The following is a 27,211-nucleotide window of genomic DNA, read 5'->3' on the forward strand; positions in this document are numbered from 1 at the left end:
TGAAAGTATAGAGTTATCTGTCTATCCAGTTGTTCTCCTAAGCCTCAAATGTTCATAACGATCATGAGCATTAGGTGCTTCGATGCTTGGCTTAGGGCTGTCTGACCCTGTTTTAATAGACGTGGAGCACAGAGAGCTCTGCTTCCACTTACAAAGAGCTGCGAGCGCTCAGTGTGCCTGAAAATCAGACCCAGCCACCTCCGTGACATAGTGCTGATGCTTCTGTCTGTTTATAAAGGGAACAATAAAAATTCATTTTATTTATTGTATCAAATCATTTACAAGTGCAAACCTTTATAACCTAATGCTGCTGCCATTTAAAAATTATTTGTTTTGTTTTCTGATGCGCATTTCTATGTGATCCTACAGGTTTTAGCTGATGCTGTTGCACGCTTGGTTGTAGATAAATTCAGTGATTTGACAGAAAATTTCACATCTCCACACGCACGTAGAAAAGTCCTTGCTGGAATTGTCATGACAACAGGTAAAGAAAAAAAGAAAGTACTGTTTTAACTACTTACATACAAGAGCCCTGTTTGCATTCTAGGAAACTATCTTTTTTTCAGTTAACCAGCTTTGAAATGTATTTTTACTGTTTAATCTTCAAGGTGCAGTAAATACAGCAATTAAATCTTGGCTAAAAGTAATTACAGGAAAATTAGACCTGCAAATACTTCTGTTTCCATAGAGTTTTTGTCTTCTGCCTGACGAAGCATCTGAGATAATTCATGGTCTACAAAATACATGTACCTTTTAAAATTAGTGGTGCAACTTTTTGAAAGTAAATCTAAAATAATACTGGTCACACAGATGGCATTCTTGGTTTTGGCATATTATGTAAGAAATTATGCTTGTTTTCCACGTTTTTTAAGGTTTTTCACTGTTAGAGTTATTCTTGCTGTATTTTATTCTTAGTGCTTTGTTTCTCAGTCATTTTAGTAAAAATATCTGAAGAAAGCAGCTTATGTTTTGGCAGCTGACACTGGTGCACATGTACAAGCAGCAGTAACATCATGCTTCCCTGATTGCTGGCACAAGGTCTGTGCTCTGCCAGATCACCCAAAACAGGGAAGTTCTGCCCCAGGCTGGTCTGCGACCACACTGCTGCTGTATTTTCCTCACGCTAAGATTTCTCTCGGTCTTCAAGCCAACTGAGCCCTCGATGGGATGTCCATTTTGGGCCTGTCATGGAATGTCCCCTGTTAGTTCTACGAGTCAGACAGAGATCAGTGATAAACGTACAGCCTTCCCTTGATGATTTGGGCAATGCAAGCCCTTTCATCCCCTGGGGATGTTTGTAGGGGCCTCCTCCACAGAGCGGAGAGGTCTGAGGGTGCTGGTTAGGGTAGATGATAACTCTAGGGGCAGGGGAATGTGACAAGGGGATGATGTGGCCCAAACTCTGTTACAGGAAGTCTGTGATGGGCTGACCCTGGCCAGCAGTCAAACACCCACCCATCCTCTTGCTCGCTGCCCTGTCCCGGGGCATGAGGAGAAAACGGAAGGAGGGAGAGAAGACTCATGGGGTGGACAAACGTGGTAGCCTCAAACATCGTCTTTTCCTTTCCTGGGGCTCCTGTTGCTGAGCACAGTGTTATGGTGAGGGATATCCCTTGGTCACTGTTGCTCAGCTGTGTCCCCTCCCAGTCTCTTTGCCCACCCCCAGCACACTGGCCTCTGGGAGGTTTGGAAAGAAAGCCTGGAAACTCCTCAAGCACTGCTCAATGGCAGCCAAAGCATCTGAGCGGTGCCAGCACCATTTTAGCCCCAAACGCAAAGCACTGTGAGGGACATGCTGTAGTTTTACTTAACATGTTTTGTGATAACAAGTTTATATTGTAATTACAGTCCTGTGTCCGAAATTCCCAGAAAAGCCACGTGACCAAAGAATTAAGATGTAAATTAACATGTGAATACATTTTGATTAACTGAAGAAATAGCTCTGCACGTAATTAGAAAGCATCTTTGCATGGACACATGTCTGGGGAACCCTGGCAATAGATGACCCCGTTGCACAGCCTTGTGTTTTAGAGCGAAGCAGTTCCCTTCTTTTCCTTCACGGTCTCTTCCAGCCATGTGGGCAGGAGGGGGCAGCTGGGCTCAAGTTCATTTTTTTAAGGCCGTGTATTTCATCAGGAATGAGGACAGGTCCATGTCTCAATTACTTTTTGATTACTCAGTTACAAATTCTCTTGCCCCTTATATCAGCACCGCTGTTGTGCAGCCAAGTGGTTATGCGAGGATCTTCAACTCCAGGTGTGTGGGGGATGCACTGAAAGTGTTTTTTTCTGCTCTTCCTTACTGCAGTATACTATACTACTTCCATACTACATACTACAATAGCTATTCTATGGGAGGAAGACAGCAGAAGGTGTTTGGCAGGGCTTCCCCACTATCTGCCTCTGCTGGTGACACCTCGAGAGCTTGAGGAATCGGCGTGGCTTGTCAGGGCTTTGCTGAGTGTTTTGCTAGAGGGATGTAACTTTTGACCTGTCTTTCTGAATTCTTCATGCAGCTGACCTTTGGGGGGTTTTGCGTGATAAAGACAGTTCTCTGTATAGAAAACACCCAAAACATTTTAATTCTATTGTACAGAATGATTCAATATATTTTTCAATAGAAAAAACTACACTTCTAGAAGCATCATACTGCTGATAAATGCTTAAACCAACGTAAAACTTAAATTTAACTCCCTAGTCTTGCCTTTCCTGTTATTGGCTTAATACCCTTCCATAAAGTGTTGCTGTTTTAATTCAGTGCTTTTAAGATTTCCAAAGTTGCTGTGAATATCTGCATATGTGTCTGGGAAGGGACATGCTGGAAGCTTAGATGGGTGCCTGGAGCTCAGGAGAAAAGCACTGGTTTTGGAGCTCAGGCTTTAATAACTCTTCCTGAAGCAGCAGTTTTTCCCTGCAGCTTTTCAATTCCTAATTTGTCTGAACTCCAACATGAAGAAGTCACAAGAATCATAGACCGTACTGGTACAGGGAAGGTATGGCTGAGTGAAGCTTTTGCTTTAAAGAAAGTATCAGAAGAAAAAACATGTTTAATTATTTTTTTAAGAAGCAAACAAAAACAGAGAGCTTTATTTGGGTTCTGCAAGAAGATCACTTGCTAGATTATTTGTGATTTTAATTGCAACTTCTTCCTGAAATTCTGTTTTGAAGGTACAGATGTGAAAGATGCCCTGGTAATAAGTGTTTCCACAGGAACAAAATGCATCAATGGTGAATACATGAGTGATCGTGGTCTTGCATTAAATGATTGCCATGCAGAAATTATATCTCGCCGGTGCCTGCTTAAATTTCTGTATACACAACTTGAGCTTTATCTAAGGTAAGCTAGAAGGAAAAGGAAGATGAGCTGATCACACCGAGCTGAAAAATTGTCTGTGTAAAACATTTGTCTTAATTATTTCGATGTGAAACACTTGTCCTGTTGCATTAGGATGTTTAATTTAGAACTCAGGCCCTTTGCCCTAACATTTGACTTTAACAAAACATGTATTCAGTTAGGTGTCAGTCATGAGAGGGGAGGACAGAAAAAATAATTGGGGATCATTTTGTAGACTGTAAGCATGTAAATCAAAATAATCTCAAGTGGGCTAGAGGATGGTGATGTTTCATTTACTGGTAAGTGCCTGAAAGCTTTTGACATCTGGGGATGTCAAGTGCTGTCTTTCTTGTCTTAATGGTCTTTTAATTTTGTTAATTGTAACAACTGTTAAAATTGTACTACAAAATTTGTAGGCATCCTGTGTTTGTTTTTAACACCTACTAAGACTGCCCAGCTTATGGTTATTTGCGCGTTAATGTCAGTTTTGACTTGAGCTTTATTTTCTGTTTCAGCAATAAAGAAGATCAACAAAAATCCATTTTTATCAAATCGGAACGAGGCGGGTTTAAGCTGAAGGAGAATGTGCAGTTTCATCTCTATATCAGCACATCTCCTTGTGGGGACGCTAGGATTTTCTCACCACACGAAGCAGCACAAGAGGGTATGACAGCAGTCCTACTCAAGCAAGGGAGTTAAAAGTATTCTTCGAGCATGTGCAAGTGGCACAGTTAAAATTTAGGTGTCTTCTTTCCTTTTAGTGTAGATGTGTGTTAGACAAAGATCTCTTCAAAAAAAAATCTGGGCTGTTGGTCCTGTGTGGTAGAAGTTAAGTATAGACTGATCCACCATGTGGTCTTGAAGAGGCTGAGTGCTAGCCAAGATAAGCCAGTGAGTCAGCAAGTATTTGTCCAGAACTAACCAAACCGTCTCACTGTTTCCATCTTTTAACGGTGGTTGTCTGCCTGCCCTTTTCTTGATCTGTGCATTAACTTCATTCTAACGCTGGAACGCGCAGACCAGAATTGAAGAGCTACCTGCTGCGTACTGCTCCTTTGTGGAAAGCTTACTTTAATTGCAAGTGTGTTTTAGAAGACAGTGTTTGTGAGAGATGTCTGATGCTGTAGCTAATTTGCAAGGAGCAATAGGAAATATTATACAAGCCAGCAGTTATGCAGACAAAGACCTTTCTTTGACTCTTCTTATTGTAATGCTGTCTGTAAAACACTTTGAGAATGTTTCTCAGCTGACTGTAAGTGATTTTTATCATTTAGATCAGGGGGACAGGCATCCAAACCGCAAAGCAAGAGGACAGCTACGGACAAAAATAGAATCTGGGGAAGGGACCATCCCCGTACGCTCTACTACCACTATCCAGACGTGGGATGGCGTACTGCAAGGAGAAAGGCTACTTACCATGTCCTGCAGTGACAAGATAGCAAGGTGAGATACCGAACGATTGGTTTCTTTGCTATTGGTTTTTATTGCTGACCAAGAAAAGAGGGTTGTGTGATACCTACAGTGAATGTGCAGGTTGTTGATTGGCTTATTTCATTGCTTAGATGTAGCGTGAGGGTGGCCGTGACTCCAGTGATAAAACTCTGATTCTTCACCTGCAATTGGTGTCAGACCTTCTGCTGGCTTCAGAGCCAAGGGGAAATCATTATGTATCATGCCAGCCACTTCAAGTCATGACAGCTTTGTTTTGTATTTATATCACTTGGAAATAGTTGAGGAATGCCTCCCCCCCCCCTCCAAAGTAGTATAGCATTAGCAAAACAGTGCAATAAAATATTACATTAGTTATATTTGGATAACTTCCTCTGACGATATACATCGTTGCCTCATCACTGGAAATGTTCAAGGCCAGGCTGGACGGGGCTTTGAGCAACCTGGTCTAGTGGAAGGTGTCCCTGCCCGTGGTAGGAGGGTTGTACTGGATGATCTTTAAAGGTCCCTTCCAACCCAAACCACTCTGTGATTTTATGATACCAGCGATACATACATTTTCCGTGGGTAAATTTAGATTTGTATTATTTTATACAGGGGAAAAAGTGTTCCAGGTAAAAAAAAAACCTAAGGGATGGGCACTTTTAATTTTTAACTTCAGAATTATTTCAATTTTAGTTTAAATATTTTTACTGTAATTAAATATTTTGTTTCCAATACTAGTGCTTTTATTTATATTCTAACCAATTCCTCCTTTGTTTTCCTTTTTGACAAAGATTGAAAGCCTTTTTTTTTATTCAGTCATAAATAGGAAAATGATTACCCCCCAAAAGAATTTAGCAGCAGTATCCTTTAACAGGTATCACAAATATAGATTTGCAACATAGTTTTTTGAAATGAGTCTGTGTGTTTGCAGCCTCTGCATTCTTGCAAGATAGATGAGAAATGCCAAGTTTTTCAGTTGACGAGATTTTAGTTATTTTTTAATTAAAATAGCTCTGCTGTTTTGTCAAGTCATAGTTAGCCTGATTCAAAATTTATTAAGTGTATTAAGTTGGAACTATTCTTGTGAACTGCATATGCCAAATCAAAAATATCAGGAGGAAGGTTATGTAATCACTTTGTTCCTTTAGTCTTGTCTCAAGTAATCAGTGTCTCTACTGAAGGAAGACATTTTACTTTACTTTAAATCCCCCTAACATAAGTGGATAGGGCCTTTCAGAAGCTAGGACAGTGGGTTGTTGAAAAGTATTCCACAAAAATGACATTTCAATTTCTTTTATAATATTTTCAATAAAATTCATCAAATAAATTGCCCAGCTTTGTGCCACGGACTTCTCCCAACCACCCAACATGGTAATCATGCTGCATTCATTTGACTTCTTTTATCACATACTCATTGCTGTTAGCGCAAATAAAAAAGAAATGAAGACAGTTGTTGAGATAGAACACATTTGACGATTTTGTTGATTTTGTGTGATGCAGAACAGAATCCATCTCTCGCTTGCGTAGCTAGCTGTCACCTCTCCTTGGGGCTAATGGGAATAATTTTGTTTGTGCCAGTGAAGGAAGCAAATAGAGCCCCTTGACACAGAACAAAGACTGTTTGACGGGTAAGGAGGCCCAAATTTTCATATTCTTTTTTCTTTTCTTTTTTTTTTTTTCCTTTTTTACATTTCCCTGACACTTACAACCGTGTTTTGTCCATTTACATTTGAAAGAATGCATTGCTCTGTAGTGTCCAGGAGTCAGTCCTCCAGTATGCCTGAGCCCTGTGAATTTCCACTGAGCTTTCCCAAAAGTTCACAGTCCCAGCCTGGAAAAGACGTGGATAAATTCAGGGTGCAGGACTGCACAAGGAGGAAAACTCCTTGTATCTGAACAGCCTTATCTGTGTGGATTATACATATAATCCAAGCTGTTATTTTCAGCCTCTGAGCACTTTGTTGCAGTGTGCTGTCTAGCAGCCTCCTGAGCCTGGCAGAAACATCCAAGAAAAATTGCAAGAAGCATGGAAAGGCCACGAGTGTAATCCCGTTTGGGTCAGAAGCATTAGAACAGGATTATCCTAGTGTGTTAGTGCCTGATGGCACTGCAGTATGGTGTTAGGGTGGTTTCTGTGATCAGAGTAACTGCTTTGGGACATTGGTGACAACTGCAATATGGTGTTAGGGTGGTTTCTGTGACCAGAAAAACTGCTTTGGGACATTAATATACATGCATTTGTTTTAAATGTATCCTAACTTTGTTCCATGGTGCTTTGTGATGTCTATTTTTGTCATTCGCCTTTTCATATGTTTTTCCGCCCACATTCATTTTGAGTTTTTGGCTTAAAATAATTACTTCACTTCTCATGAAACATTCCAGCTGTGGGTAATGTCTTGCAGAGAAAAGCAAAAATTTTTTCACCCTGTTTCATTGCTAAGAAGGCTATAGGAATTGAGAAGAGCTTTAACATTAGGTCAGGTTGTTAAAGGGGAAGTCGGCCATGCTCTTCTACTCTAAAGAAAGGGAAGTATTATTTCTGATAATCTTTTTTGTGAAAGAATATCACGTGCCCATGCACTGGCCTCATTTTGTGCTTATTCAGAGTGGGAAATTCGAATGGAAGTTTGTAACTCAGTCTTTCTCTTTATTTCCCCAGTGGCTTTGCCTTATTGACCCTACCACCCAGATCTTTGGGACTGATGAAGTTGCACAAACAAAATCCTGTGCATGCTCACTAAAGGCTGCATGTTCTGCAGCTATGTCTGTGCCCATCCATCTGTCTTTGAGTTTGAGAGTTATTTCTAAGTGGCAGGCTCCATGACGGAGCTAGCATGATTTCTGAACAGCAATAGAAAGAGCAGTTCTCATCAGTTCTTAGCCCAAATGACGGCAACCGATGTGAATGTATTCACTTTGATACATGGTGGCTGTGTGACACCTAGGTAAGAAAGTCGAGGGAGAGTGGTAGGAAACCACTACCCAAGACGTAGCATCTAAATAACCAGATGTAGCACCGTGTAACCTCTCAAACCAGTGACCTGAATCTTGACCGAGGCTCACTGATACGCAGCAAATCCAAGCAAGACCAGAAAAAACGGGACAAGTCAGAGCTGTGTGGTTGCCGGGCTAGGTACGGCTGCAAGGGAAAAGAGATTCTCTTGTCTGTAATTGCAAATATGACCTCAGGATAAATAAAAAGATGTTTGCAAGAAGCGCTACTGTCAAAGACCGTGGACTTCTTGCACTTACTGATTTATAGTGTGAGCCACTGACTGAGCCACTTGGTGTAAAAGAAGCTCTGACTCCACTCCATGTAAAGGTGTTGCTGCCAGTTTGTGCCGTGGCTCGTGGAAGGCATGGACTGGTCATAGAGATTCAGTTAATCTCATAAGGAAACAAAGAGAAATTGGATTTAAAATCAGAAAAGAAACCAGATTGCAGTTAGCTGTATAAAGTCAGCTCTTCCCATTCATTCTGCCAGGTGATGAGAGTAAAGCCCACCTAAATGAGTGTCCACAGCAAGCCCAGTGTGGGGCTGAGTTGAAGCTGAGCACCAGGTGCGTCACTGCATATGAATGACGAACCGCAGCAAATGTGGTTGCAAAGACAGACAAACCTTTTGTCACTGAGCTACAGAGATGAAGGCCACCACAGGGCTTACTGCAAGCATCCCTGGAGGTGCTGCTGGCCTCAGACTTGACAGGCTGATTACAGTAGGCTTGAAACCCAGAAACATGCAGGAAAATCCATGGGTGCAGCTACTGCAAACACAAGCACCTTCTGTTTAAAGCTAGCGAGAGCCGCTGGGTCCGTGTTTTCTAACGTCTTCATGGTAAAAAGCAAGTTGCCCCACATCTTGGATGCACAGTGGGCGTGGGGAGCTCCTAGTTCACGTTGCAGTTCAAAAGACCTTGAAATCTTGGTGTTGCGGTAAGCCATGCCCATTTGGGGGTTTAGTCCCTAAGATAGCTGCTGAGCTGTGTGCCTCTGTCAGGGAGGAGGGCAGGAGATGCATGTGAGGAGACAAAATGCTTTGTAGGGATAGTCTGACATCTTCTCACACGCTGACACCTTCGCTCCCTTGCTGTCAGTTGTAGGTAAAACCTTGTCATAAACAAAATGCCTACTAAATGCTTCTCTTCATAGTCATTACTGTTTATAAGTTATGTTAATAAGAGCAGCTCTTTGAGTTCGAACACTCGTTTTTGTCAGGTTTTGCAGTCTGCCTCATGTTGGTAGCTGCAGGAGACTCCATTCATTTTCCTGAGGTGAATTCTGACACCAGTTCCACGTGCACGCTATTGTAAATTCAACGCAGTAGCGACTTGCCTCCTCCGTAATGCTGTCTGCATTAAAATTGCTGAGACTGGTACTAAGATATTTGATACTAACATCCAGCTTTATTGATTACTGCTGTTAGGCTCCCCTTGTTTCTATGTTTTCTCTAAAACAGTGTAAATAACAATTTCTATGCTGTTTGGGTTTGAAAGTTCAGAGGAGAGTTTTCACCTGAAGCGTGTGATTTTAACCTGGGTGTGTTTTTTTGGCAAGAGGTGCACTAGCACAGTCTGTGCAAGTGTTGCTGCAGAGTTAAATTTCACTTACCTTTTCATGTATCGAGAGTTGTGAAATCAGCTGTATGTCATGAAGAAATCAATAGACTTTTTAGGAATCCAATTGTATCCATTAGGAATCCATGCCTCTGAACACATGGCAGTCTAAAGCAGAAATGTGACAACACAGCAAGGTAGAAAGGACTGCTCTGATTCGGTGTCACTCTCTGGTTTCTCTACCCTCTTTTTTTAATGTGGTGTGATTGAGAACAGCAGAAAGGTTGAGAAAGTGCATCCCTCCTCCAGGTTGTTATCAATAGGATATAAGTGGTGAATATAGAATAACGAAACCAGTATAATACATTTGTAAAATTCCGGTTTCCCCAGTGCAGTGCTTGTCTATAAACTTCGGGTGAGCACACTACACAGAGAGTATCCCCTGTGTAAATAGTCAGGAGCTGAACACACTTCGTGTGCACCGATACGCCAAGGCCATCATTGGGGTCTAATCTGTAAAGGTGGTGAGATGTAGTGGTTTGAAAGAGCATTTCCCTGAATGCTGAAGCACAAGATTACTTCGTAGACAAGATAGAGGACACGGGAAAATCTTGGTGGCAGGGAAAATCTGGGCTTTTGGTCTCACTGTAGCTAAGCGTGCATGGGGAACTGTGAACTGTAGAGCAAAGTGGGGATACAAGTCACCCCAAGTTATACTCCCAGGGAGACATTTCAGCAGCGTTTCTGAATTGAAGTAGATTTTGGTTTGCACTTGAAATTTTTCAGATGGCTGAATTTTTCATGCTCAACAAAAACACACTTAAAAGAAGAGGTTTTATTTAAGAAAAAGACTTAAATAAAAAAAAAATGATCTGCCAGTACAACTTTGATGGAAATTTCTCAAAAGAATAATAAACCTGATACCAAATAATAGAGCTGTATGTAATTATGCATTATTTCTTCCTCATAGCAAACAGTGAATATATGAATATATGAAATAATGACGAGTTTAGAGAAGAATAAGAGGTTATTAAAAGGATATATGTTATATGTTGGTCAAACCCGACGTAATTTGTTGCTTCTCACACAGCTTGCTCCATCTTGCATCATTTTGCTCAGTAGAGTGGCTCCACTGAAATCAGTAAGACTTTCTGCAGGAAAAAAGCATAATTTGTCCAGTGCCTATTTCCATTCTAAAAGCAAGGTAACTTTCGTCTGTGTTTGGGAGTGTGCTTTCAGTAGTGTATTTTCTGGTGGGAAAAGTTTTCTAGGAGATTCTAGCATGCACGCTGAGGTGCTGCATCCCTCCTGCCTGCTGCATCTCGCTGCCTCTTAGCAGTGGTCCTGCAGTTGTTTGTGGAGCTGTGCTGTAAAGTGGGCTGGAGAAGCTGCCTCTTCAAAATATAAGGCCGAGGGGGTTGGTTTGTTTCAAAAAAACTTGAATCATGTCACTGATCTGACTTTATGGAGAGCCACACCACCAATAAAATCAGCAGGCTGAGGAGGATCAAGGTGGTGATAGGCAGTTTTCTTCAGTCAGACTTGGCGCTGAGGAAGTTATGGGGTGCAACTTAACACTTCATAGCAGCAGCAGATTAGAGCATCCTTTGACTGTCATCCTCTTTGTTTTTTAAATGTTTGGAACTGCTCAGTGGCCAGGTAGTCAGATAAAGTTACCGTTTCTTTGTCCCAGAAAAGCAGCAGTAGCTCGTATGTGTAGTGATAGGAACACCGAACCTCCCGGTCCAAGTGCTAGTAAGGGCCATTGCAGTGTGTCTGCTGCCCTGTCTGAGGAAAAAGGAGAGCTGTGGTTTTGATTTGCAGCTTTTGCTTCCCTTCTCATGCTTAAGTACTTTTCAATTTATTGCTAGAAGAGCATTAGAAATTTTGCTGCCTTGTCGAACATGGTAGGGCTTAAATGCCACCTCATTGAGCCCCTGGTAGAGTGAGCCAAACAGCTTGGTGACTTTGATCTTCTGTCTCACAAAAGGCAGCTCAGAAGCAAAAGGCAAGTTCAGGATGAGTAAATACGCCTTTGCTTTAACTTCCTGGCATCACGTCAGGTTGCCTTTCCTTACGCTGTGTATCACTTGCAGAACTGCAGAGTTGAAGCTGAAAGAGCATTGCACACTGCTGAACGTGTGGCTGGTGTTTGGCCACAGGTATCCCCCATCCACACGTGGTATCCCAGCTTCCCTGCCCTTAGACGGCCGACTTGCTGATGGAGAGCTGGGCAGCCCAACAGCCGTGGTCGTACTCGGCTACTGAGCAAATCAACGTTAGCTGTAACGAGATCTAGACACCCAGCTCAAATCAAGGCACCTGTATTTAAGTGCTGGCAGTCTGGACCTGAATCCTATGGCTCATGCTTTATACCGATGTAAAAGCTTGTATTTTAAATGTCAGGCTTACTTTGAGGTTTTTTAAAGATTGTGAAAGAAAATTCTTGTAGTAACTTAAAAGCACTGTCATAAGAGGCATTGGTTTTATGCTCAACTAAGACAACCATCTCAGATTTTTCCAGTGAGAAGTTTTACGCTGGAGGGGGGGAATGTCTGCTGAGAGGTGTTCTTTCCCTTTGGCAAATCTCTAGTTGACACACCTGACTTCAGGCGTTTCAGTGTCCCTGTTGACGTGATGCAGCGTTCCTGTATTCTGCTTAGGCTCATACTTAGTGCTTTTCTCTGTTGCAGATGTAGTGCCATTGTCCTCCTTCAGTAGCGTGAAAAGGTACTGCATGGGTCCAGTCTGCTCTGTGGTCTGCCCAGTAAGACTAGACCCAAGATCAGGTCATTTTATGTGGGAGCTCTGCAATTTCGCCCATTGTCAGTGCAGGAGAGATTGGAACTGCTGAGTTAGCGATGGGAGAGTTGTCTTCTGTTACCACTTTCTTGAGCCATCAAATGCTACTAAATGAGTCCTGTGCTGTGGCCAGGATCTATGTCCACTGTGCTGCAGTGAGGCATTGCACCGGAAAGGTTCTCTTCTATGTTATAAACTATATCTGAGCCTCAGAAAGTTTGTAAGCTAGATTTAAGTCGTTTCAGTTACTTAACTCTTTTCTGATACTCGTTTTAAAGTGAAGAAAAAAATCTTATGCTTATTTGTTTCACTGGAAAGACAACGCTGACTTTAATTAGGTTTTCTGTAATAAGTTTTGCTTTTTCTGCTTTGCACCTCACATTTTGTAGTGAAATAAAGAGTTTGGCCCATTAACTTCAGAAGAAGTTGTGGTTTCAGTAAACATTAATCCTAGATTGACAGCTTTTGCTGGTATGCATTCTGACAATTTGTGCGTGTAAACTGGAGGGACAAGGCAGTTTTACCATTTCAGGAGTCAACGCCTGTGGCCTTTTGAAAACTGATGCGTGGTATTCATGTAGCTCGTTCTCAGTTTATGTCTATAAAGGGGGTTTTTAGTGTACATGCTAATGGAAGTGAGAAATTACTGTTTGACAGAAATAATTACAGTATAAAAAAGGAACAGCAAGAAAGTCTTCATGCAGTCCTTCCTTTTGACTCTGTTACAACCCGCAGAACTTCATTTGGGTCTCACGTTTATCTCTGCATTACTGCCAGTTTCTGATACAAGTATGTGTTCTTTTATTATAACCATTGAAATTTAAAGCTAGTTTTATAAACCTAACCACCATCTAACCCTGCCTGATCTATATTCAGAGCTTGAGGCTTCACTTGTATGAACGGTTTCTGCAAACCTTGTCCTTGCAGCAAGTCAGCTGCTCTGAAACCAGTGCTCATGAGCACGTACTGCAGCGGTAAATGTGATGTAGCACACCCCAGCAAAACAGCAGGCAGGTGGGCAATCACAGAGTACCTTTTGTAATACCAGTTCATGCAGTTCACCTTGCAGAAGCTTGTTCATTTGTCCACGCTCCTCCTCCTCTTTTAACCAAAAGAAGTTTAGCAAGACAAAGTTCAGCTTTCATTTTCTGTGCCAGAGAAGGTCACCAACTGTGGGAGGAAGCAGCAAAACACAAGTTCTGGAAATACTGAAAACTGAAGCCAAGAAAAAGGTCTGGCAGAGGTTTTATTTGAGGAGCTAGGGCTTGCCAGAGGAATGCTTTGGCCTTTTTTAAAATGTCCATCTGTCACTCAAGTAGTGTCCATTAAAAAGTAAAATGCGATGTGCCTCACTGAAGGAAGCTCGGTTTGTGCATCTGCAAGTTTCAGATAGAATTGTAAGACCCCAATTTGCAATGCTTAGTCTTGAATTCTTTCCAGATGTTTCTTCCATAATGTTATCTGTGGCTGTGGCAGTCCATATGCTTCTCTATGCTTGATATAGGTAATACTGCAAATAACAAGAAAATAGTATTGTGATTCATTTGGCACTTGAAATACCTCTGTGCTTACCAAGTCCTAGTCATGGTAAGGTCCTTAGAAAGGCATCTTGGCCTTGGGAAGCAATAATTGTCACTTGATGTTTTTACTTTGACATTTGGTTGCTGATTGCATTTTCAGTGTTGTACAAAATATGTCTTTATTCAATGTAAAATATGCCTTATTTTTAATTAGCACAGTATTTTTCCTCATTCGATAGGGCCAACTTTTTTAATGACAGGTGAGTAAGCTAATGCACATTGACTCCATTTTCATCCTCAGTAAAGATATGCAAAGAAGTTGTCTCCTTGGATTGCAATTTTTGTTTTGCCTGTTGTTTTTAAAAACATTTTGCAAGTCTTGTAGCAAACATGTGTAGTTCAGTTTTTGCAGCAGTGCAGCAGTTGTATTCAGCCTGAACTGATGACGATGCGTAGCCGTGTCATCCCAGCATAAGCTGCAAGAAACACCATTAGCAACATCCAAGTTCCCTGTTTTGCTAGGGAAACCTTGCAACACGGTTTAGGATGGGCCTTTTAATAAGGACAATTCTACATGAGCATGAGAGCTTCCGTTGTGCGCATCTGTTCTATTCAAGCACCAAAAGAAAGTTTCCTGCTGCTTGTGTCTGGGTGTTGCAGTTGTGCTTGAAGTATGCTATTTTAATAGTGTCAAGCTGTTTGCAAGTATACCTCAGAGGCAAGGACAGTGAAAATACTCTGCAGGAGACTCTGAGGTTTTAAAAAGTACTTTGTATAACTGTTACATACAGATTGAGAGCCAAAACTTGATTAAATTAACGCAGTTACAAAAAAACAACTTCAGTGTTTTGCTCCTATGCTTGCTATATCCCTGCCACCAGACCTGATCCAGTGTAGGTCACAGTGATGCAGACAGAGATTTATGATTGGAGTTTATGAAGCAGCTAAAGTGAGCAAAGGGTATTTGCACTCTTTGCATATTTTCAGTTTTGTCCCTGCCCGTGGATATTGCAAGCAACTACATATGTCCTTTCTGGCAGTAGAATGTGGACAGTTTGGCCAGGGTGTCAAGGAGAAGTCTTCCCTTATGGTGATGAGGTGCTGAGGTCTTGCAGACCAACCCCTCCTGCGTCCTGGGAAGGATGGTTTGCCCACTGCCAGGTGTCCTTGGAGGCATCAGCTGCTGTTTCCGATTGAGGGTCTCACAGTTTCACCTTCTCCAATTGAATGATCCCATCCTTCTCTGGCATTAGGGTGCTGGAAAATGCATCGCCAAACATGTTAGTGGGGAAGTAAAGTTATGGAGTCTGCATCCTGTGGATGCTGACAGTAGACCTGATGCTATAGGTTGTCTTACTCAGGATTTCGTTGAGCATCCCGTAAGCTGATCTCTGAAATTCTGGCAGGTGTGCTACCATAGTCATGTGCTGGTCGAGAGGAAGGGTTGAAAGTCTGGTCCGTTGTGATTGACTGCTATTATGTCTGGCAGATGTTACTTGTTCCATTAAAAAGAAAGTGTTTTTTTTGTTTTTTTGTTTTGTTTTTCCCTCCCTCTTAGGTGGAACGTATTGGGTATTCAAGGAGCCTTACTTAGCCTCTTTGTGGAGCCAATTTACTTCTCTAGCATCATCTTGGGGAGTTTATATCATGGGGATCATCTATCCAGAGCCGTATACCAGAGGATAGCAGAGATAGAAGATCTACCACCTCTTTATACACTCAACAGACCTTTACTTAGTGGCAAGTATCTAATGGAGAAAGCCGTGCCGGTAACTAAGTCTGTTCCAGTAGCAATGTGATTTTGCAGTTCTCAAAACCTTGCAAATTATGTACTGTCAGTAAACTGCTTTCTGGTTACAAGAGAGAAGTTATGGTCTAAACCTGATATAGGTACTCGGTCAGCATTACCATAGCAAGGACCCTTCGTGAGTTAAAAGATGGAAAGAACTGGGGTTATGAAACCTTGGGTGCAGCTTCACGTAACTGCTGCCTGGAGCGTGCCCTAGCAATATGTGAGGCAAGTTGAAGGCCCCAGCTTAGTGAAACCTCTTCCCGCCCATGAAATAGTGTGTTAGCTCTCGCTGTCACTTCTCTTGCCATTGCAGATATTTGTTGAACTGATGCATCATTAATCTGTATGCCAAGATAGACACATTTGGTTCACAATTTCTAGATCAATAACCAACTAAACATCTCAGCTGCCATGGTTTGTATTTTCTTTTTATCATCAATCTCTGTTGCATGCAGCATTAGCTTTAATTAGCACGGCACCCAACTTTGCATGACCCAGTAATCATCATATTTTAATTTCCGCTTTGTAGGTTAACGCATAAATACTGCATTCAGAAACTGATGGCACATTCTTTTGGAATATATTTAATAGAGTATTAAGCGTATCTGACAGACAGCAATATGGCAAGCCCCAGCAGGTGTAGTTAGCGGTTGTCTTTTGCAGCTGCTGTTGAACGTTTAAGTACCGTTCTTTGGCTTTGCACGGATCCTGGGGTCTAGTGGGGCTAAGAGGAATGGCAGTATTTGAATTAACAGGTTGTAACTTCTGAGACGTGATTTTCAAAGGAAAGTTCTGAGGTGTCTTCAATTCTAAAACTGCTAGTTACAGTAATGCTGTGAAAGCTTTAAAACTAAAATCTCTTCTCCTCCCTCTTGTTGTGTGCACTGCTTTGTTCTGTAGAGCTTAGCTTTTGGCATGTGTCTGTTTATTTTCCAGGGGAAAAAAAAGATCAGTATTTTAAAGCATGTTTAAGGTTTGACATGAATTTTTAAAATAGATTTAGGGAGGGAGTGGGGGGAAGAGCATATTGACCAACCAGCATTTCTTTAGATAAGAAAGGTAATTAATAAGGATTCCCTGAACATATAAAAATGTTAAGCAATGTATTTGTCCTTATATTAGCAAGTAAGTACAGTTACAACACTCACAGTACCAAATATTTAATAGTTGTATGGGCATAGTAGCTGATGTATGGACTGTTTCTGCCTAATTTGGGGGAATTTTTATCAATTCTTCAAGACAGCAGGTTTGGGGTGGGGTGGGAGGAGTTTTTTATCCTTTTCACAACAGATAGTAGTACCTTGTCGTCTTAAAAGATATCTTTCTGCAATATTGAGATCATCTATTTGCCATGAAGTAGACCTTCTGTTTAAACAGTTCAGCCAGGACTTGCTGAGCAGTAAAGAGGGTTCAGAAATGTTCTCAGCTATTGAATTTTCATGGAAATGCACGTCTCAAAAAAGTACGGGGAGCTTGTTTGGGAGGTTGGGGGGAGAATTGTGTTGATGGGTTTTCTTCTACTAGTTCAGCCTTGAAAGCTAGTCGTCTGACCAGTGCTGCTGGGTTCAGCTGGGGCATTTATGTAGCTACCCATCTGCTCTTTGATTCATACATTTTACAGTGGATTCTTACCTGGAATAAGCACCGCAGAAATACCTGTCCCCAATTCTATGTTCCTCCTGGTACCACACACACAACTGTGTGATGGTGACTCATTTCTACCATGAACTGAAAGAGAAATAGCTGTCCTTCCCCGCTGTCTCACCTTCCTAGCTGAGAAAGTACTGTAAAAACTGGGTTTTTTTTCCCCTCATAAAACAAGTTTTATGTCTGCAGGGACAATTGCATTAAGTCAAAGTCAAATGGAGTTATTGTTACCTACTGCTATAAATCAGCTTTTCATCATCTTGCTTTCCTCATAGAAGATTTTCTACTTACACCTCCTTCGCCCAGCAAGTTAAATGTGGACGTGCATATCAGAGTAGTTGGTTTTCAGCTAGGGGATGCCAGAAACCCCTATGCTGGTAGAAAACTCCCTCTTTGTGGTGACTCTTGGAAGCCTTTTGGTTGCAGGACCCAGCCTTTTGGGATGCTTTTTGCACTTGCAGCACTGAGGGCACATGAACTCTCACAGAGTTGAAGAGAAGACAACTTTGAATCATGTTAATTTCTAGAATAATCTGAAAAGGGATGGATTTCTCAATCAAATAGAATGAGGATGATTGTATAAGTCGGCCAGTAACAAAGTGCTAGTCTGCAGGGTAATCTGCACAGATATTTTGGAGCCATTGTGGGAGGCGGGCATGAAGGGGTTCACCCAGGTGGAAGTAGGGTGGCAGAGGTCAGCAGATAATCTGTTCAGAGAATCAACCCATGAAAATCCTTGAGAGCAGAAGTCATTAAATGTAAGAGAGCCCATTGCATATAAAAGACAAGCTTTTCTTCACTGGCAGCAGCTAGCGTGAACCAAATTTTATCAGGCATCTGTCCTTACGGTTCCTGTTGCTGGTAGGTGTGCTCATATGCCCGAGGACCTGGGCTGATGGCATCTGCTGGGGCTCTGAGCACAAAGCGGACGGCAGGCTAAGCCCTGACGTGCTCTCCTGTCTGCAACAGCTACTCACCCGAGCCCCGAACCCTCCCGTAGCATCTGCTTTTGTGGACAATGCCTTTTCTCTTAGTGGTGATTATAATATTAATACTGGTAAAGTTTTCCCTGTTTTGATGTCCGGTCAGTTGATAGTTTCTTATGCTTTAGTTTCTCTGGAGCTCCCTGTCTTTTACCAGAGTATTGTCAGAAATTTTGTTGTTGGCAGTTTTGACCCGTTCCCCGTGGTGCTGCTGGCAGGTATTTCCTATTTCAGTTCTTGTCTGAAACATCCTGGAGCACTGTCGCATCTGCTGATTATCTTGTCACCAGCATGAGAACTGTATTAGGTAAGATCGAGATCCTAAGGTACAATTCATCCAGCCCAGAACTCTTTTCCACAGGTAGGTAGGCAGTGAAAAGCAAAAGGAAATAGTAAGCCTCTGCAGAGGTGTCCTCAGAATCGCAGCGTAATTCCCTGTGTGTCAGGGACATCCCGAGTCAGGTGGTGAGAATCTTTGTGTTTAGAAAACCTTAATGGATCTTTCATTCATAAACTCCTGGTTTTGTTTTTTTGAACTGTTTTCAACTTTTCACCGTCCACAGCCTCCTTTAGTAAGGAGGGCTGTAGCACTTAGAAAGATTCATGCAGTGGAATTTCTTTTCTGCTAATTTAATTAGATATTCCTCAGTGCTCTGTATGGTACAGGCTATAAACAGTTGTCATGGCGCTCAGTTTTCTTTACCTTTGCAATATTCCTACGCAAGTCCTGTTTTTGCAAGCTGAAAAATCTTAGTCTGCTTTTGTTGTTCCTTGCATGGAGACCCTTCTACGTAAGAATCTTCCCATCCATTTTACAATTGTGTTTTTGAGCGAGTGAGATCAGAGCAGCACCTGATACTCAAGATAAAGCAGCAGTAGTGGGTTATATGGTGGCATCACGATATTTTGTTCAGTTCCATGATCCTTCAGTAATAATTCCTAACATTCAGCTTGTTTCCTTTGATTACTGTTGATCATTGATCTGACTGTTCGGTAGAACTGAATATTAGAAACAAAATTCTCATTCCTGAATGCTAATATCCAAGTCCAGCACTCCTTATGCAAAATTGCTTTGTTTTTTCTTCGTATGTATTACCTACTGTTATCTGTGAGGAATTTAATCTGCCTTTTTATTGTCCCGTCACCCAATGTTGTAAGCTTTTTTTCTGCTAGTCTTTGCAATTCCTTATTTATCTTCTAAAATAATTTAGTATCATCATCCAGTCTTACCGTGTTTTTACACGTGCACGCGCGCGCGCGCACACACACACACACACTTTCCAGGTCTGCACAAAGCTCGAGGGTCTCCAGCTGTGTTGGCTTTTCCCAAGGTCACCATCTCCTTCCAGGTGTCCCTTAAGTCAGTTTTCAAGGTAGATATTTAACAGACAGGCCTCGTGCACCCTGGGCTCTTCAGGAATTGGTGTCACACTGGCCACCTCTGGTCTTCAGTTACTAGGGCGTTTTTCTGTGGAGTCTTTCTCAGTATTGCTGTGTTTACATCTGTGCCCAGTGGGGTGGTATGGCAGGTCCTGCAGCCTTCCTGGTGCAGGTGTCATGTTTATTGACTGGTAGTTCCCTGGCACACCTCTAAACTCCTTAACAATTGGAGTTGCATTGGCCACCTTTCGTTTTGGAGAACTTGCGTGGTTTGAGGGGGAGAGATACGTACCGTGGCTGCGGTTCCTGCTGCCTCATCCTTAGTTTCCTTGAATGCGGTGCAGTGTTGTCTGGGTGCCGTAGCCAGTGTTTGCTTACCTCACACACGTACCCTACGAGTGCTTTTCACTGGCACCTCACTTTGTGTCGGTTCCCATGGCATGTTGCCTGCGAAGAGGGGCTCCAGCCTGGGAACCCACCCACCCTTTTTGCAAAACATTCATTTATTTTTTGCATGCAAGAAGACTTCAGCCACCACAGCAAGAGTGGTTATTATAAATGTTCATGCTTCAGCACTCCTCTGGCTGCTGTCTACATTTGCATTTTAAAATATGTTTTTAAACAAAACTAAATCCTTCTGCAGAACCTTTGGTGATTTTCTTTTGGCTGTTTCCTTGGTACTTTATCCCCCTGTTCATATTGGTGTTTTTCAGCTCTTTCTCCTTTTTAATGAAGCTTTTTTGAACTGTGCCCACAAAGAACTGTCAGGCTTTATTATTTACATAAACACTAGCACAAAGAGCTGTGACCTTTGCTTGTGCTTATTATACCCCATTATAATAATGTTCAACAATAAGTTCTGAGCAGTGTTCTCTAAATAGCTTTGATCAGTCTTCAGAGGAGAATAATATATTTTATTTTCTATCCTAGCTTTCTCTCCCATTACCAGTTTCAACTTATCGTGCTATGTTCACGTCTAGATTTCTAGGGGGAAGGTATGATCCACCTAAAGTCATTTTGCTCTTGAGATGACCTTTATTCCCTGTCTGTGCCACCCGTGATCTACCTTCAGTGATTTTGCCATATCTCCAGGGTTCATGCAGATAATTATTCAGCTGAACAGGGTGTTGTTATTTAAGTCTATTTGAAATTCTGAGTTTGTTCATGTTTGTTTTTTTTTAAAAAAATTTATTCAATTCATCAAAATAACCTAAGGAACGCAGTTGTGTAATTGCCACGGAAGTGTGGTGCATACTGGATGTTCAGCTTCCTCATCTTTATTTGATTTGTTTGTGTGGGTGTTTGTGATGTCCCAGGTCTCTGAGTAGCTGATGGGGCAGAAGCAGGCTCAAGGAGCAAGTGATGTCTTGCAGTACTGGATGAACTATATCTGATCCCTGTACTTGTTCAGTAGCATACGGAACAAAAGCAAAGGTAGTAATACAGATATCATTAAATTAAAGAAAGAATATGACTGACCTGCTTGTTGTGTGACAGCAATTTCTTTGCTCTCTTGCCTCAGAAGTTTTTTTGTCTAAGAGTTTTGTCAGCATGGGTCTGTTACACATGAGTGTAACAAAAGCAGCCTGAATTGATACGCTTTTGGAGACTCAGAGCTGAGATTCGTTTTGTATGCACCCGGAATTTACCATTTATTAGGTGCAAGCTTCACGCTGTGTGGCTTATGGAGCGGCAGTGTTTGCACTTCAGTGGCACAGGACAAGTTGTGTTGTGCATGAGCAGCTCCGGTTTTCGGGAGGCGTGACGTGCATGGTCATTGCCAACCGCTCGGAAGGACTGTGGAAGTTGTGATGAGGACTTTTCAGCTCTTGTCATAAAGCCCTGTTCTTGCTGGGTCTTCCTCAGGTATTGCTTGCCTGAGATTCTTGGTGGTACCTGCTCAGCAGGGACCGCTGTCTTCCCTCTTGGGTCAGTCAGTGTGTGAATCCCACATCCCCGCTCACCAATTTGCAGGTCGCTGGGCGTAGATTTGCGTCGTCCTGCTGTACTTCAGCTTCTGGGTGCATCTCTCCTAAAAGAAGTCTGGAAAGAGCTCTTCACGAAACTTTTGTTCTGATTCTCAATTTTTTCAGCTTATATTTTAAGAAAATAGGGAATGATAGGATTATTTTTTATTATTTACTTATTCACTTAATTACTGGTTATCAGTCATAGTGACCAGGTTGACAAAAACCAAACGTAAAAATACAACAGCTTCAGGGAGTTTAATATGATTGATATTTCAAAATGTTTGTTTATTTATTAAATGGGGAATTGATTATAGTAAGCAAACTGAATTTCAGTGTGTCGTTTAGACCTCATAGGTCTTGTGTACACTGGCCCAGAGGTGCCACGAGACTGGTGCTGAGCCAGTGCTCGGGTGCCTGAGGTTGGCTTAATTTTGTTTATTAGATTGTGTTTCAAATATCAGCAAGAAATACATCCTGCTGTAATGTTTACATGCAGTTTATCCAAATTTACTAGATTTTATGAAGTGTAGGAGTTAGCATAACCTCAGAGTAGATTCGGAATAGGTTCTCAGAGTTGTTTTAAAGTAAAAATGGGATCTTATTGGAAAGAAAAAAAATGCCCTGTTCCTTTGTTCTTTGCTGGTGAGACAACTGAGACATCTTAAAGGTAGAATTTTGCCATCCTGTGATGTCTGCAGGATTAAAACCGATGTGCTCCTCAGCTTTTCCATAGCATGCACAGCCCAGACCCATGGTCCTGGCTGCTGCTTGTGAGCACCGAGCGCCATCCGGCTGCACATGCAAGAGAGGAGGTGCACACGGATGGCAGCAGCTGCCGTCATCTTTAAGCACGGTGCTGTGGTCATATATACAGTACATCTCTGCAGTGCTGGAGTGCTGGGGGTGAATAAATCCTGCCCTAGGCAGGCTGGGCAGGCAGCCAGCCAGCCTCGCTTCACACTGGGGTTAGACTGCTGGTGTTTTGCTTCTCCATCAGTAGAGATGAAGACGTAGTTGAGAGGTGTTGCACAATTTAACATCTGAGCAAAATGATCCGAGTCCTCTTGAGTCCTGTGGCTTGCCATTTCTGGGCATTGTAAGTAGCAATGGGCATGTAAAATGGGTAGGCAGCTGAAGCACAGCTGGATTTACGCTGAAAGACTCAAATGTCTGCCAGTTTGGGGGTCCTGTGAAGGATACAGAGGATGGGACTGGCTTTGTCTCACTTGGATGCCCACAGCATCAGTGCTGCTGCCTGTGCTAGTCACACCATGCCCCAGCATAGTCCATGAGAAATAGGAAACAGAGTGGTAGCTTTTAACGACGCACACTCGACAGCTGCTGAAATGTAGGCAGCTTCACATCTTGGTCTGCAAGGCAGCCTGCTGTCTCGTACCGCTGCTCTGACCTCACTCCATTTTTATGGCAGAAAGTGAAAAAGCACATTGTAGGCACTTCTGAATAAGCACAACCTCTCCGAATAAGACTGTACTCCATTTTTTTTGGCAGAATTGTGAGTTGAAACATGACCAGGGTTTGTAGTTTCACACCCGTTTTGAAATGAGATAAGCAACCTGCACCTAATTTTTTACACAGCAGAGCGACAGGGAATTGATCGGAGAGTTACAACTGTCAAAACCTTGCAGTACCTGCTCTTCCCTACACTTGCTCATCCTGCTACTGAGTAGACTCTGAGAGGGGCGGTTTCTTGTGCAGGAGCAGAGCAACTTTTTTCTGCTTCACAATTATTTGCAGATTAATTTGTTCAGTTAGTCCATTGGTTAGCCCTATAAGCAAGACCAGATCCTCCTGGGATTAATGTGGCAAGGCGCTTGTGTTCCTGTGCCCATGGAGCCTTGCTCTGCAGGATCTCCTCCGCTGAGGGGGCTAGTTCCTCCTGGCTCCAGCGATGCACACCTGCCCTGCTAGGAAGGACACAAGGAGACAGCACTTTAGCCAGATTGAGAATGAGATGTGCATGGCGATATCTCTGCAAGTCAGTGAAAAATCTGCAGGAGAATGTCCTTGGAATAAAACAGCTGCCTGTAAGACTGCTTAGCAGTGTGATTTTAGTAGCTGTATCGCTTAGTCCCCAATAAAAACAAAAATCAAGAGTTAGTATTTATTATTCTCATTAAACATCACTTTTCTTTCAGGTATTAGCAACGCAGAAGCCCGTCAACCAGGGAAAGCACCGAACTTCAGTGTGAACTGGACAGTAGGAGACACTGGTCTGGAAGTTATTAATGCTACAACTGGCAAAGATGAAATGGGTCGTGCATCTCGCCTTTGTAAGCATGCTTTTTACAGCCGCTGGATGCGTATTCATGCAAAGGTATGTGCTAGATTTTCCACTTCTTACTACTTAAATACCTGTGCGTGCTGCTTTCTGTATCCAGAAGCCATTTTCTGAATCTGTTTTAAGCTAAGCCTGATGTTAGCTCCTGCTCCATGTGGTAATGGAAAAGAACAATGCATTTGTCTAGCTTATTCTTTAATTTGATGATGTCTCATCCAAAATGCATGCAAGGATATAATGATCCTTGATCTATAGCTAAGGAAACAAAAGGTGCTATCTCTTTTGAGCTTGCCTTCTCATTTTAATTTATTTGGAAGGATAATCCCCGTTTCACGGCAGTCGAACCTACAGAGGTCTCACCCTGGCCCCTCAGAAAGAAAAGCTCCAAGAAAGTATCTGTCAGTGGCTTTGGAGCGTCTAGATTTCTTCCACCAAAGGAAGCTGATAATCTGGAGACAGCAAAACGCAGGCTGGCGGGGCTAAGGGGCGTGCGCAGTGCCTGTGCCGTGGCTGCTGCGGAAGGACGCGCTTTGTGAGAGGCAGGCGTTGCAGCTGGGTGCAGAACCGTGACGGCTGGCAGGAGCAGTCCTGTACACGTCTGCCTTTGCCTCGACATTTGGTTTAGTAGTTCATTACCTTGCTTTAATAATAGTTGTCACTCTCAAAGCCTTTGGCTTAATAGGTTCTTGTCTCTCTTCTTTTCTCGTCTTTAAACCACACAGCTTTCCTCCAGCTTGCGCTCAAAGATCCTCAAGCCTAACCTGTACCACGAAACCAAGCAAGGAGCCACTGAGTATCAAACTGCCAAAGAGTGTTTGTTTAAAGCATTCCTGAAGGCAGGACTTGGAGCCTGGGTGGAGAAACCCATAGAACAGGATCAGTTTTCTCTCACTGTCTAATTCACAGACTGCACATCACTTTGGAAAGGGAGTTGTTCTGGAAATTCCTGGTGTCCAGCACTGCTTTCTGGCATCTCCACAGTGGTCAAAACATCTTTTTACTGTTTGGAGTTGGGTTTTTTCCCTTTGGTTTTGTTTTGTGTTTTGTTTTTTTTTTTGAAACTTCATAGTAACTGTTTCTGTTTTGCCTAAGTATTGAAACTCAATGATCTGACACATAATTGTATATTTTGTTATGGGAAAGTAATTTCTGGTGTATTTCTAGAAATACTTTTACTGTAGAAAACTAGCAGTAAGGCTGTCCTTACACTATACAATGACTCATTTTTTCTGGGTTAAAATAATTTCTTTTTTTAATTCAGTGTCATCAAGCGCGTGAAGAAATGAAAGTTTCTCTAGGTTTTACACCACACTTTTAGGAAGTAGCTTAATTTTTTTAAAAGAAAATAGGCGACAAAGCTGATTCTACTCCTCTGTTAACTTGTTTTTGAACTGCAGATATTTCTAGCGTATAGATCACAGAGCCAGAGTGGAGTCTGGACAGCTAGTTTTTCCCCACTTCCTTGCTCTTTAAAACCAGCTGCTGAAAATTTCATGTCTTTGATGTATGTATTTATTAGTCTGTGACCCAGTTTTTAACATGCAGCTTTTTATTCTGTTTTTAAAAATACATTTACCTCCCATTTACACACATTGTGAAGTCTTCATTTTTTTTTACCATTGTAAACTGGAAACAGCAAAGTAATTATTTGTAAGTTAAGAAGTTTAGTCTATAACGTGCAGAAACCTGTTTAGAAGTAGGTGATTTGTATATCCCAGGAACTCATCAGAATACAATCGTAACTGTAACAGTAATATGACAACTTTAAATTGCTCATTTTAAGGGCACTAAGCCTGAATTGCCAAAACCAGTCACTTGCTGGGTATTAATTGCTCTCCTGTCAGAAATGAAAAGCTCTTGTACGGACAAAAAGTTGTTACAACTTCTTTCCTGTGAGCTCTATCTGCTTTCACCCAAATTTTTGTGTCTCTGAGATTTCATTGCGTTTTAGCTTTACGTGTGTGATGGTCTTCATGAAACTAACTAGGTAAGTTGCTCTCAAACATGCTTTCATTTGCTGTGATGATTACTTAGAAAGGTGTTTTTCCTGAAGGTGTAGACACTTCTGCTTTATGTAAAAATATAAGATAGAAGGGGGAAATGTTGTGAGATCAGTTTAATTAACTGGTGTGTAGAAGGCATTTTTAAAAACACTTTTTAGTACGTGACATTTAGGAGCAGATGAGCCAGTGTCCGGTGTCGCTTCTCTGCTCACATGGCGTGCGTCCAAACACGTCCCTTGGCTCATGCCCATCCAGATATCACCTGTGCTTTCCGAAGAGCATCTCCGAGATCTTCCATGTTCCCTTTGCAAGTATGAAGGTGATGCTTCATGACACGAGAGTTTGCCTGACAAAACCAAGTTGGTGCACCCACTGCTCCAGCTGCTGGTTCCCGTCCCTCCGCTCCACCGCCCCTTGCCTATGCTCACAGGACAGCAGATCAGCGGGCTGGTCCGTGCTTTGAAGTCAAACCAAGGGTTACTTTTTTAGACCCACATTGGGTCAGAGATCCCGTTTAGAGTTGTGCCATTGCACCCGCGGAGGCTGTGGAGTGGAGCGTGGGTTCCTTCAGCCAGCTTCACGGCCAAAGCCTGTGTATCACGAAGCTGTGACTGGAGCGAACCGTACCTCAGCCCCAGCATCTCCAGGGGGTTAGAAAATACTTGGGGGGTGCTGGAGACTTTGATGTCAAACCACTTCTGGCCAATCGCCAATGCCAAGGAGATGTGCTGCTGTGTTACTGCTCAAGTAGGAACACGTTTTCAACTTCAAAAAATGATCAAGCTCACAAATTACTTGTGCATTAGTTGAAGCCTCTGGGTTAGTGTCTCAGAAGTAACGGCATTGAGGTGCAAACAATGCGTTTTTGGTGGTATTGTGGGTAATAGCGAGCACTGCTCTGGGAAGGCGAGCGAGTTTGTGGCCTGGTGATCCCCTTGGAAAAGTCTGATGCTTCCAGAGGTTACTGCCTTTTCCAGATGCCGGAGGAACAAATGTTGCAAGCTGCAATAGACAGGCGGTGTTAATTCAGCTTTGTTGGTGACTTAAGCTATCCTGTCGGCTTCTCATTGAACCCAAAAGTGCTCCCGTGGCCTCTGCAAGCCCGACAAGGCTTTTGCGGTTGTCATCTGACTGAGGCTTAGGCTGACCTATTCGAAAACTAAAAGGCATTTAATTGTGTGTGGTCAGATTTTACAAGCGCTCAGGCATCTTGCCTTTGAGATCAACCTTGTCTCGCTCGTGTTGCAGAAATTCTGTTTGTGGCTGTAGCTGAGGACGTGCATATGTTTCTGCAGGATCGAGGGAAAGCTGGTCGTACCGTGCGCGTTTCCTTGAGATCATTACTGCTGTTAGAGGAAATACACTCTTTTAAGGGGCTCAGTCTATTGGTTAATGGAGTCTGTTGATAATTTCCAGCAAATTATTTTTACCCATCTTTCTGAAGTGCTCATTCAAAAGTTGGTGTCTCTCTGGGTTTTTTTGATGACTAGGAAAG

At 42.4% G+C, this 27,211-nt stretch overlaps 1 protein-coding gene across 2 annotated transcripts in view; it reads left to right on the top strand.

Annotated features, from left to right (window-relative positions):
• ADARB1 (adenosine deaminase RNA specific B1) overlaps positions 1-25,305 on the top strand; it is a 53,178-nt gene extending 27,873 nt beyond the window's left edge. The window contains exons 4-10 of one of the 2 annotated variants that reach the window (XM_080399577.1): positions 370-484; positions 3,168-3,336; positions 3,849-3,997; positions 4,608-4,776; positions 15,201-15,382; positions 23,571-23,749; positions 24,436-25,305. In XM_080399577.1, the coding sequence (XP_080255703.1) occupies positions 370-484; positions 3,168-3,336; positions 3,849-3,997; positions 4,608-4,776; positions 15,201-15,382; positions 23,571-23,749; positions 24,436-24,612 (1,140 nt within the window). In that variant the 3' untranslated portion in view covers positions 24,613-25,305. Of the gene's footprint in view, positions 1-369; positions 485-3,167; positions 3,337-3,848; positions 3,998-4,607; positions 4,777-15,200; positions 15,387-23,570; positions 23,750-24,435 lie in introns of both variants that reach the window. The other variant, XM_080399578.1, reaches the window with a different exon arrangement.
• The last annotated feature ends 1,906 nt before the right edge of the window (positions 25,306-27,211 follow it).

The sequence above is a fragment of the Falco punctatus genome (genome assembly GCF_963210335.1).
Source record: "Falco punctatus genome assembly, chromosome: 8".
Classification (NCBI taxonomy): Eukaryota; Metazoa; Chordata; class Aves; order Falconiformes; family Falconidae; genus Falco; species Falco punctatus.